The following is a 12,168-nucleotide window of genomic DNA, read 5'->3' as shown; positions in this document are numbered from 1 at the left end:
AAGAGAGAAGACTTTAGGATGGGGAGGGCTTTAGATATTTGGTCTCTTTGTCTCCATTGGATAGAACTATGACCAATGAATAGAATTTACAGAGAAGTAGATGTTTATGACAACTGGAATTATTTTTAAATGAATAGACTACTTTTAAGGTTATGAGCCTCCTGTCACAGTAGTGTTCCTGAACTGGGTAGAGGATCAGATGACCTTTCTAGTTTCTTTCCAACTCTTAAGATTTTATGAGATTAAAATAAGGTACATGGATTAAAATAAGGTACATGTACTTCCATGGTTATAAAAAGAAATGTCTGGGGGCAGCTAGGTGGTACAGCAGATAAAGCATTGGCCCTGGATTCAGGAGGACCTGAGTTCAAATCTGGCCTCAGACACTTGACACTTATTAGCTGTGTGACCCTGGGCAAGTCACTTAACTCTCATTGCCCTGAAAAAAACAAAACAAAAAAAATGTCACTTCAGTGAATTTCAGTGATACTATCCTAAAATTCTTCAAGATGAGAATATTTTTGTATATGAAAGTGTACCTCCTTTGTAATAACTGACATTTATGAAGGCTAGTATAAAAAAATTAACTTATCTGAAAACTTATAACTTTGTTAGCATCTGTGGTGTTGGTGTGTGCAATTTGCTGAAAAAGTCAGGAGAGAAGACAATCCAAGGTCATTTGTAAACAGTTTTGTCTTGGCAAGGAGCAGAGCCATTTCTTCATCTGAGAGCAGTTAAAGGAGGAGATAGTGGAAGGAAATTTTTGAATGATGGGAGATGAGGAAGAAGAGGGAACTCTAGATGAATGGTCTACTTTTTATTTTAATTTATTTTATTTTACTTATTTGGTGAAGTATGAGGCAAAGTCCTTGACTGAGAGAATGAGAGAAGGAACGCTGTCAGAGATTTGAGGAGAGATAAGAAAATTTGGAATAGCCACTGAGAATGAGGGTAGTGAATCGGTGTGGAATAGAATGTTTGCCTAACTGTAGTGAGATTAGATAATATAAATTTGTAGTGGGCCCACTTAGCACGGCTTTTTGATTTCTTATAGTTCTGTCCAGCAACAAGTGATTAAGAACAGAGGAATGGATTGTGGGAGTAATCTATTGTTGGAGCTTGGCAGGATTAGAAATAGCACAAAGGGGCAAGGGAATCTTGAGGTTGGAGAATAGTGTAATTGGTTTTCCCAGGGATTGAGATAGGGAAGTGGGTAGAGGCTTCTGGCAGTAACAAGTAGAGAATGGGGAACAGAGGTGGTCTATATATAGGCAGCTGCATTCAGGATCACTGAGATGGGGTGAGGGTAAGAGGATGGGAGTAAGGGGCAGCTAGGTGGCACAGTGGATAGAGCACCGGCCCTGGATTCAGGAGGACCTGAGTTCAAATCCGGCCTCAGACACTTAACAATTACTAGCTCTGTGACCCTGGGCAAGTCACTTAACCCAGTTGCCTCACCAAAAAAAAAATAAAAAATCAAGAGGATGGGAGTATGATGAGCAATAAACAGTTGACTCCAACTACAGTGTCAATGTTTGGAGGGAAGTTCATTGAGAGAGGCACAAGATTACTCTCTAAAATCCTCCCTTGAAGTTTAGCCTCATACCAAATAGAGATGGGCCATGCAAAGGCCCAAGGAGGCTGCTTTCCAGAAGGGAGAAGGATCACATATAGGTATGGGACCAGGGTCAGGAGACCCTGAAGAAAGGCCTGGGTACAGCAGCTGAGCTGGAGAACATCCTCAATCAGGACCCTACTGGGATGGAGACAGTCAGTGATCTCTCCATCCTCTCCCATTTATTGGGCAAGAAAAAGCAATGGGAAGTTGTCAGATATGCTGGGGGGAACACAAAACCCCAATGCATCCCACAGTGCATGAGAGGCCAGAGCTGACAGCAGCCAAGCCTCAGGGCTGAGCAGGAATGAGGCAGCAGGGGGCACAGGGGCCTCTGGTATGCCTGTATGGTTGAGTCTTTTTTCCCCCCCCCCCCAGGGCAATGAGGGTTAAGTGACTTACCCAGGGTCACATAGCTAGTGTCAAATGTCTGAGGCCGGATTTGAACTCAGGTCCTCCTGACTCCAGGGACGGTGCTCTATCCACTGTGCCACCTAGCTGCCCCTGGTTGAGTCTTTTAGCAGGAATGTAGGCTAGAGACAAGGGGTAGTGATAAGGATCAGACCTGTGATTTCATTGGGAACTCCCAGAGGAAGAAACTCCTACCACTGATACAGGTTAGCACTTTCTCTGCAGCTTTGAGTTTTAGAGAATCGTTTAGAAATCCGAGTGATTGACTTGACAGAATATCACAGCCAGGATATGGCACAGGCAAGACTTCAATGAAAGCCTTCCTGGCTCTGAGGTCAGCTCAGTATCCACTACATCAGACTGCCTTTCACTTCTGTGAGGAAAACGACTCCTGCTCAATAATTCTCAGCAGATGTGTCAGAGGCTCATTTATTGTCATTCTCTTGAGAATGGGCAACCCACTGTGCAGCTGGTGGGTGCAAAGAATGGGGGCTCACAGACCCCATTTTAAACCCTAGTCCCTAACATGAATGGACCCTCCCCCTTTTCATCACAGGCCGATTACTCAAGGATTACAATCTACCAGAATGAAGTATTCCTAACCCTAATTTCCATAATTATTCTTTGGGTTCTTAGCCACTGGGGGAAGTGACACAGGGACATTTCTTTAATCTTCCTTTATATGGACACAGCCCAGGAGAGGACCTTATTGAGACCAGCTCAGGGCTCCTCGAACCATGTGATCTGTTTGCTAGAGGGAAAGGAGGGGGACTGAGACCTTGGTCCTCAAACAGGTCCAGTGTAATTTGAATGGTGACTATTATATCCTTATTGAGAGGAGACCATTCCCTATTTCCTCACAACTTCATAAACTAAATGTATTCAAAGCATCTATGTTCTTGCTGAGAGAGAGCAAAATATGGTGCATAAAGAATTGGCCTAAGAGCCAAGAAGATCTGGGTTGCAGCCCTGCCTCTGACATATCCTGGCAGCAGGACCCTAGATGAGTTACTAAATCATTCAGTGCCCTAAGCAGCAAAGACTTCAAGTTTCAGGGAAGATGTTGACCTTCATCAATAAAAGGAGTTTCTTCATGTAGGAATTCCTTATTCCAAAGAAAACATGGATCTAATTCCTATCCCATTCCAACTTTACATTTTAAAAATGATTAAGTGTAATATTTCAGAGTGTAAGGGGCTAAAATTCTAGCTAGTCTGTCTAAAATATCTAATGAGTGGTCGCCAATAAATTATAAGCTTTAGCAAGAGTCAGGCTTTTGGGGCAGCTAGATGGCTCAGTGGATAGAGCACCGGCCCTGGAGTCAGGAGTACCTGAGTTCAAATCCGGCCTCAGACACTTAAGACTTACTAGCTGTGTGACCCTGGGCAAGTCACTTAACCCCAATTGCCTCACTAAAAAAAAAAAAAAAGATTCAGACTTTTAAGCATTTATTAAGGAGAATAAGAATTTGGTGAAGAGAGAGAGAAAGAGGCCCAGATTCAGCTATCTATCTCAGGAAGCCTGCATTTCTGCTCCACTCTCCATGAGAGTCCTGATGAAAGAGAGCGAGATAGCCAGCCTTACCCCTTCTTCCTCCCACAAGCCTCCTGTGAAACTGGGAACATCCCGTCCACATGCACACACAGCTCCAAGCTAAATGGCTAGTAGCTTTGATAGACAGTACCCACGAGAAAATGTCACTTCCTGACGCCAAAGAAAAGCCCCATGGCTTGCCCTCAGACGCCTTCTCCTCATGGTGGAGCTTTCCTACAGTAACTCTCCAGCAGGTGGCGTCACTCCAATCGTTACAGTCCCCCCTTTGTTTTTTCAAGGAACACGGGGTGTTTCCTTGATGAAACAAGAGGGAAGGGTCATATAAGGTTCTTTTAACACTGAAACAGTTTTTGTCATCATCATAACAGCTTGCTTTTGAGGGCAGCTAGGTGGTGAAGTAGATGGAGTACTGGCCCTGAAGTTGGGAGGATCTGAGTTCAAATCTCACCTCAGACACTTACTGGCTATGTGACCCTGGGCAAGTCACTTAACCCCAAATGCCAATTGCCATTCAGGGCCATTACCATTCATCCTAATCTATATCTTGCCACTGGACCCAGATGGCTCAGGAAGAGAGAGTGACGTTGGTGACCTTGCACAGTTCTCCCTCACTTAAATCCAGTTCACTGCAAGTCATGACATCACCCCAATGTCATGGCCCTCTTCAAGAAGTAAGGACAGACAACAACAACCTTGCTTCTCCTAACCTGCCCTTCCCCAGTGATGAAGTAATAAGGAGGATCTGAGAACTCTTAGCTACCTCCTCATTAAAAGATCCACCAGTCTGGGTTGCCTTAAGTTTACCAGAGGAGGTCCAAATGATAGGACAAACAACAGTAACTTGCATTTACATAGTGCTTTAGGGTTTGCAAAGTATTTTACATATAGTATTGTGCTCTCTAAAACTTGTGAGTTAGGTGCTATTATTCCCATTTCGTAGATAAGGAAACTAAGGCTGAGTGACTTACCCAGGATATCCAGCTGTTAAAAAGTATGAAGAAAACTTTGAATTTTAGGTCATCCATAGGGAGGGGGGAGGGAAGGAGGGATAAAATTTGGAACTCAGAACTTTAAATAAAGGAGTATTTATTGAGGGGGAAAAAAGAATTTTAGGTCATCCTGATGCTAGGTCTAGCACTATATCCACATCACCTATCTGCCAATTATGATAATCATTGTAATTTTCCTCAAGTTTCTTTCACATGACTAATGTTTTACTGTTGTACTGACTAAACTCTCTTCTCCATTTTCAGGTTGCTTTGGAGGACTATTTAGAAAAAATTCAAAGAGTGGATTTTGATGTATTCCATCCGCGATTACAGCAGAAGAATACATTATTAGCACTGCACCTCTATATTCGGTCTTGGAAAAAAAGATATTAAAATCAATTTATAGTACCAAGATGGCTCATTTTTTCCTTGATAATTTAAATTGTGGGGGTGGGGCAATGGGGGTTAAGTGACTTGCCCAGGGTCATATAGCTAGTAAGTGTCAAGTGTCTGAGGCCAGATTTGAACTCAGGTCTTCCTGAATCCAGGACCAGTGCTTTATCCACTGCACAACCTAGCTGCCCTGATTTTAAAATATTTAAATAATCTTTAAACATTTCATAGCATGTGTTATTCATCTTTTTGTAAAATTTTTAATTTAACATAAATCACAGTGGGGGAGAAAATTGGCGAGAGCCTATAACCTAAGTTGTTCAGGGGTAGGCTACATCTCATGATTTTCTGTATTAGTTGCTTAGATAACTCTCTACAGAACAGTATCACTTGTGGTGTGAGGCTCACACAAAATCTTCATGCTTCTGACAAAACAATATCTTCTCTTGTTGAGTGGTGTTTTTTTTTTGGTGGGGCAATGAGGGTTAAGTGACTTGCCCACGGTCACACAACTAGTAAGTGTCAAGTGTCTGTGGCCAGATTTGAACTCAGGTACTCCCGAATCCAGGGCCAGTGCTTTATCCACTATGCCACAGCTGCCCTCTCTTGTTGAATGTTGATACGAGCACAATCTAGTTTTACCCCTTCACAGGTGAGGAGTCTCAATGAGGTTGCAGTGGTCATGCAGCTAGTAAAAGTGTAAACTGAGGGTGCCTAATCCTGCCACATGAGGATTGGTTGAAGGAATTTTAATATATTCAACTGAGTTCAAATATTTGAAAGACACTTGTTGAAGGGGGATTAGACTTCTGCTCAGCCACAGGCTGCATAACTGGAAGCAATGGACACAAGTTGTATAGAAGTAGATTTCAGCTTGAAGTAAGGATGGTTTTCCAGTCAATTGGAGCCATCGAAAATTAGAAGGAGCTGCTTCAGGTGGCAATGGGCCTTGCCCTTGTTGTAAATTTTTAAGTATCAGCTGGACAGATTTTCAGAGAGTTAGGGGTGTGTGTGTGGGTGTGTGTGTGTGTGTGTGAGAGAGAGAGAGAGAGAGAGAGAGAGAGAAGGCAATTGGGGTTAAGTGACAAATGTTTGAGAGTGGATTTGAACTCAGGTCTTCCTGACTCCAGGGCCTGTGCTCTATCCACTGCGCCACCTAGCTGCCCCTCACAGAAATAGTTGTAAAAGGTATCCCTACACAAATAAGGATCTGATTAATGTAAAATCCTGTCTGACTCTAAGATTGTGTGATCTGACCAGGGAAGGGAAGGAAAGGGGCTAGTCATGTAGCAAGGGCGTGAGACAACAGGTAACTCAAATGCTTTGTTGCATTAAGTATCCCTGAGATGCCAAAAGAACCAGAGGGAGGCCCCATTAACCTTAACTTGGTCCTTTGAAGTGTGATGTTTAAAATTAAATGTATGGTCGCCTATTTCTGTCCCATGTGTAGGGAAAATTAGCTGGGGTTTCTAATATATTTTTTACTTAGAAATTAGAGGCTACCGCACCAGTTTTGGGCATTAAGTATTTGTTAAAGTATATTAGATATTAGTAAAGAGAGAACACGTGCCTCTGAAACATAGGAAAGCTTAGAGAAGAGAGAAAATACTGCCTCTGCACTCACCCAGTTCCGCGCCAAAGCTCACTGAGGACAGGAGCAGAGCCCGCCCATAAACACTGTTCAAAGCTCATTGGCTAGCATCACTCAAATCTATTGGTTCACTGGGTTTGAGGGCAGTTTGGGCACAGTCATGCTGATGTCAGAGCTCAGATCCTGGGAACAAGGCTTTCAAGGTAGGTGTGGTTTGGGGGCCCCTGGACATCCCAAAACCCCTATTATTTTCTCACAGAAGCAATGGTCTCAAACTTAAATAGAAATGGGACCCACTAATCCATACATGAGGATCACACCAGTTACATACTTAGTTTTACATGTTTTGCCTATAGTTTTAAAATGTATTGCCTATGTTTCATTTTTTATTTCATTAAATATTTCCCAATTACATTTTGATCTGGCTTGGGCTGCATTCGGAAGTCTTATGGGCATGACCCTTCTGCTCTAAAGGATTTGCAAAAGGACAAGAATCACACAGGCTAGGAAGACATGGAGACACGGGAATCTCTTAGTGGAGGGAGCACTCACATAATTATAAAAACAGCTTCATCTAAGCATCTTAACAAAACAGGTCAGTACTGGAATGAGTGACTTTGGAACTCCTAATTCCCAATCAAATTTCCCTACTCTGAGACCAAACATTCTTCTCTGATTATTTAGAAAAACTGTTCTTGTTAAATTATAGAAGACTTCATAAGTACTGTCTTGGGGTTATAAAGCCAATGGTTAAGTTAAAGAGTGCGTGGTGTGATGCCTTGCATAAAGTTGGTACTTAGTGGTTTTTTAATCTGACTCTGAGGCAAAAGCATCTCTACATACATTTCAACCTCTTCTTTGCTTAACAAAAGACTTGTCTGGCAGTGATACTCAGATCTTTTCTGTAAAGCCTCAAAGCCTCATTCTCAATAACCTTTTCAAAAGCCTTGTGAAGTAAGTTAGAAACAGATTTTATACTCATTTTTCACAGGTGAGAGAATGCTTCTTTTGGTTTCTCTGAATGCAAATGCTGTTCTGAACTCACAATCATTTATTCATATAGCATATTGTACACTAGGGAAACCTAGATGGAATATTGTTTTCTAGGAATAATGGTTTAAAAGTTTATCTTATGAAATTCTCAATTGTAAAAGCAACAGATGCCCTTCTCTTGATCATCATTGAAAGATCAGGCTATAATATTCTAAGAAACCTGTGTGCTGCCACATGACAAATATGGACATAACATTGGAACTAATAAAATTTGCCCTGGGGCAGCTATGTGGTGCAGTGTAGAAAGCACTGGCCCTGAATTCAGGAGGACCTGAGTTCACATCCGGCCTCAGACATTTGACACTAGCTGTGTGACCCTGGGCAAGTCACTTAATCCTTATTGCCCTGCCAAAAAAAAATTTTTTTTGCCCACTGCTTCATTCTGGCTGCCAACAGAGATGTAGCAGCACACACACACACACACACACACACGCACACATGTGCGTGCGCACACACTACATACATACACATGTACACACAGTATATGTGTGTGCATATATATATATATATATATATATATATATATATATATATACACACACATACACATTTACTGTATATAGCTTTATGGTTTACAATGCCCTTTGATATATTTAAAAATCAGAATAGCTAGCATTTATATATTACCTGTGAGGTGCCAGGCACTGTGCTAAGTGCTTTACATATATGATTTCATTCTTCACAATAGCCCCAGAAGGTAGGTGGTGGTGGTGTTCCCATTTTACAGACAAGGAAACAGGCTAACAGTGATTTGCCCTTGGTCACACTACAAATGTTTCCAAGGCTGGATTTGAATTCAGGTCTTTTGACTCCAGGCCCAGCACTCTAACCACCTAGTTGCCTTAGAGAATTCTCAATGAATCCTCACAGCAACTTTTGTGATATAGATATTATTATCCCCATTTTGCAAATTAAGCAGAGAAGTTAAGAGGCTTGCCCAAAAGTACACAGCTAATAAGTGACAGAGCTAGTGTCAGTCAACAAACATTTATGAAGTGCGTCCTGTGTGACAGTGCTCTTTTCACTGTACCTCATTCTGCTATAAAACAACTGATACGGGCTAGGCTAGAATAGATTTTCTTTAAAAAGTGTCCTTGAGCCTTAATTGATCCAAGAGACTAAGACTTGAACCACTGACATAACCAGTGCAGGAAGAGCGAAGACTTACCCCTGTGCTTGATACATGCTAATGTGCTAGTGTGATCAACAAAGGAAACTGCATCCAACTGAATTCATGCTGTGTCCTTGCTGAGCATCCTTTCCATACTATGGCTAAGTAAATTTTTCTAAGTCAGGTGGTATGTGAACATCGTATATTATTTCAATAACATACCTGTACTATCAGACCAGCCTGAGTCAGGCTTGGCTTATTTAAAACAAAAAAACAAGTGTAGATATATGGTTATATTGATTACAACTACAAATTTCATTTTCTTTTTGTGACCAGAATACCTACGTGGTAGTGATACTTAGAACCTTTTTATTCAGCACTAAACTACTGGGAAAGTTCTTAAAAGTCAGCAAAAGCCCTCTGAGGTATGTTAGAGTTTATTTTATTAATTGTGGGCAGGTGGGAAAGCTAGAAATTAGGAAGCCTGAGGACTAGATTGGATTTATACCAAGAAGACATGGTTGGTGTAATATTAGGAAAACTAGACATAACCGACCACATTAATAACCTCAAAACAATAAAAACCAATATTATATCAATGTAGAAATAGCATTTAACAACTACCAATTTCTATTTAAAAAAACAAATAAATGTGTGATATGTGATAATATATGTGATAAATAGTATACATAACCAGGTTTCTTAACTTTTTTTGGGTCATGGACTACTTTAGCAGTCTCTTGAAGTCTGTGGACTCCTTAGAATAATGTGTCTCTGTGTGTGTTTGTGTATGTATTTTAAAATTCATAATTGAAGGAAATGGTTAGGTTGTGATTTTTTTCTCATCCAAATTTCTGAACTCCTTGGGGATCCTTGGCCCTTAAGAAACCCTGATATAGAATCAAAAACCAGCATTATATGTTTTTAGTATGATCCAGGGTAAAGCAAAAATGCCCATTTGCACCACATTTATTTGGTATATTACTAGAAATGCTAGCTTATAGCAACAGTTAAGAAAAAATAGATTGAGAGAATAAACATAGGTAAAAAGGAAACAAAATTATTGAGGGTTTTGGATTTTTTTGTAGATGAGATTACTTAGAGATTCAACTAAAAATAACTGAAATAATAATTTGCAAAACATAAAACCACCCAAATCATCAGCCTCTGCCTGCCTCCCCACCCGTGTGTATGTGTGTGTGTGTGTGTGTGTATTGCCAACATAACCCAGGAGAAAGATTTAGAGAAATTCCATTCTAATTAGTTATAGAATGCATAATATATTTGGGAGCCTGCCATAGTAGACATACATAAGAATTTTATGAATAGAACTACAAAACATGTATAGAAATAAATATAAATATAAATAATTGGAACTGCATTAATTGCTCATGGTTATGCCAAAAATGATGTTATTACCTAAATTCACTTAGTGCCATAGCAACAAACTCCTAAATGGTTATATTATAGAGCTAGGGAAAAAATGAAGTTCATCTGGAAGAACAAAAGGTCAAAAGTCTTAAGAGAAATAGTGGAAAAAAAAAAAGGAAATGAAGAGGGCCTACCAATAATCTAAAACTATACTATGAAGCAATAACCATTAAAACTACTTGGGGGCAGCTAGGTGGCGCAGTGGATAAAGCACCGGCCCTGAATTCAGGAGTTCCTGAGTTCAAATCCGGCCTCAGACACTTCACACTTACTAGCTGTGTGACCCTGGGCAAGTCACTTAACCCCCATTGCCCCGCAAAATAAATAAATAAATAAATATTATTAAAAAAAAAACTACTTGGCACAGGTTAAAAAATAGAAAAGCTTGGATAGATTAAGAATACAAGATAGTATTCAATATACCCAAAGTTCAATATAATCAGAAATTTCAATTACTGAGGTAAGGATTAACTAGTAAACAAAAACTTAAGAAATTAGACAACAGTCTGACATAAATTAGATTGTTAAGGGCTAAAATTCTAGTTAAACTGTCTAAAATATCTAATGAGTGGTTGCCAATAAATTATAAGCTTTAGCAAGAGTTAGACTTTTAAGCATTTATTAAGGAGAATAAGAATCTGGTAAAGAGAGAGAGAAAGGCCTAGATTCCTATCTATTAAAGGGAGAGCACATTTCTAGCTCCCTTCTCCACCAGAGTCCAGAGGAAAGACCGTGAGACCTAGCGCCAGTCTCTTCCTTCCTCCTCCCACTAGCCACGTCACTTCCTGACGCCAAAGAAGACTCCTGGTCTTGCCCTCAAAGACCTTCACTTCATGGGTGGAACTCTTCTACAGTAAATCTCCAGCAGGTGGCGTTATTCCAATCATTACAAGATTTAGACTGACATCTTACTATATATCAAAATAAATTCCAAATGGATACATAACCTAGATTGAAAAATCATAATGCAAACAAATTAGAGGGGAATAGGAAGAAGTACCTCTAACGACTGAATAGAGGAAGACAAACTAGGGAAAAGGTAAAATGGACAATTTTGAATCATAAAAAGCTCTTGCACAAACAAAACCAATGTAGCTAAAATCAGAAGGGAAAAACTGTGGGGGAAAGCCTTTGCAGGAAGTTTCTCTGGTAAAGATTTGATATGCAAGATATATGAAAAACTTGTTCAAATATAAAAGAACAAGAGCCATTACCTCATGATTTTTCAAAGAAAATTAACAGGCAGTTCTCAAAAGAAAAAAATGTACACTATCAACGATTAGATTTTAAAATTCTCTAAATCACTAATAATAAATGAAATGCAAATTAAACTCTGAAGTTTTACCTCACACTTATTAGTTTTGTTGGCAAAGAGTACAAAAAGGGAAAATGGCAACTGTTGGAAGAAATGTGGGAGAATGAAACTTAAACTGTGGGTTGAAACCCCATATGGGGTAGGGTAACAATGTGGGCATCAGGAAAACTTTGACAATGGTAAAAAGTTACATATAGCTCTTTTATATATCTATATACCTGGGGTCCTGTAAAAACTTCTCCAGCAAAAAGGGGTCATGAGAGGAAAAAATTTAAGAAGCTCTGCTTTAATACACACTGCTAATTGAACTGTGAATTGTTCTAACTATGAATCAATGTGATCATTCTGGAAAGCAATTTGGAACTCTATCCCCAAATTCACTAAACCATACACACCCTTTGATTCCCAGGAATACTAGTACTATTAGGTGTATAACCCCATAAATAAAAGTTTATACCCCCATAAGAAATAAGTATAAATGTATATATGTATCAATTATTCACTATAGCACTTTTGGTAGCTACAAAGGACTCATGGGATGCCCATCAGTTGCAGAATGGCTGAACAAACTATGCTGTGAACATAATAGACTATTGTTGTCCTATAAAAAAAGTGAGGGGCAGCTAGGTGGTGCAGTGGATAGAGCACCGGCCCTGGATTCAGGAGGACCTGAGTTCAAATCTGGCCTCAGACACTTAACATTTA

The 12,168-nt window shown here is 40.0% G+C and overlaps 1 protein-coding gene across 5 annotated transcripts in view; it reads left to right on the top strand.

Annotated features, from left to right (window-relative positions):
- NDUFAF6 (NADH:ubiquinone oxidoreductase complex assembly factor 6) overlaps positions 1–4,972 on the top strand; it is a 45,401-nt gene extending 40,429 nt beyond the window's left edge. For all 5 annotated transcript variants that reach the window (XM_043979732.1, XM_043979733.1, XM_043979734.1 and 2 more), the window contains one exon: positions 4,834–4,972. In XM_043979732.1, coding sequence (XP_043835667.1) covers positions 4,834–4,962 — 129 coding nt within the window. In that variant the 3' untranslated portion in view covers positions 4,963–4,972. The remainder of the gene's footprint in view (positions 1–4,833) is intronic.
- The last annotated feature ends 7,196 nt before the right edge of the window (positions 4,973–12,168 follow it).

This window comes from Dromiciops gliroides, chromosome 1, assembly GCF_019393635.1.
Source record: "Dromiciops gliroides isolate mDroGli1 chromosome 1, mDroGli1.pri, whole genome shotgun sequence".
Classification (NCBI taxonomy): Eukaryota; Metazoa; Chordata; class Mammalia; order Microbiotheria; family Microbiotheriidae; genus Dromiciops; species Dromiciops gliroides.
Note: the sequence above shows the minus strand (reverse complement) of the source record. Positions and strands in the feature narration are given on the sequence as shown.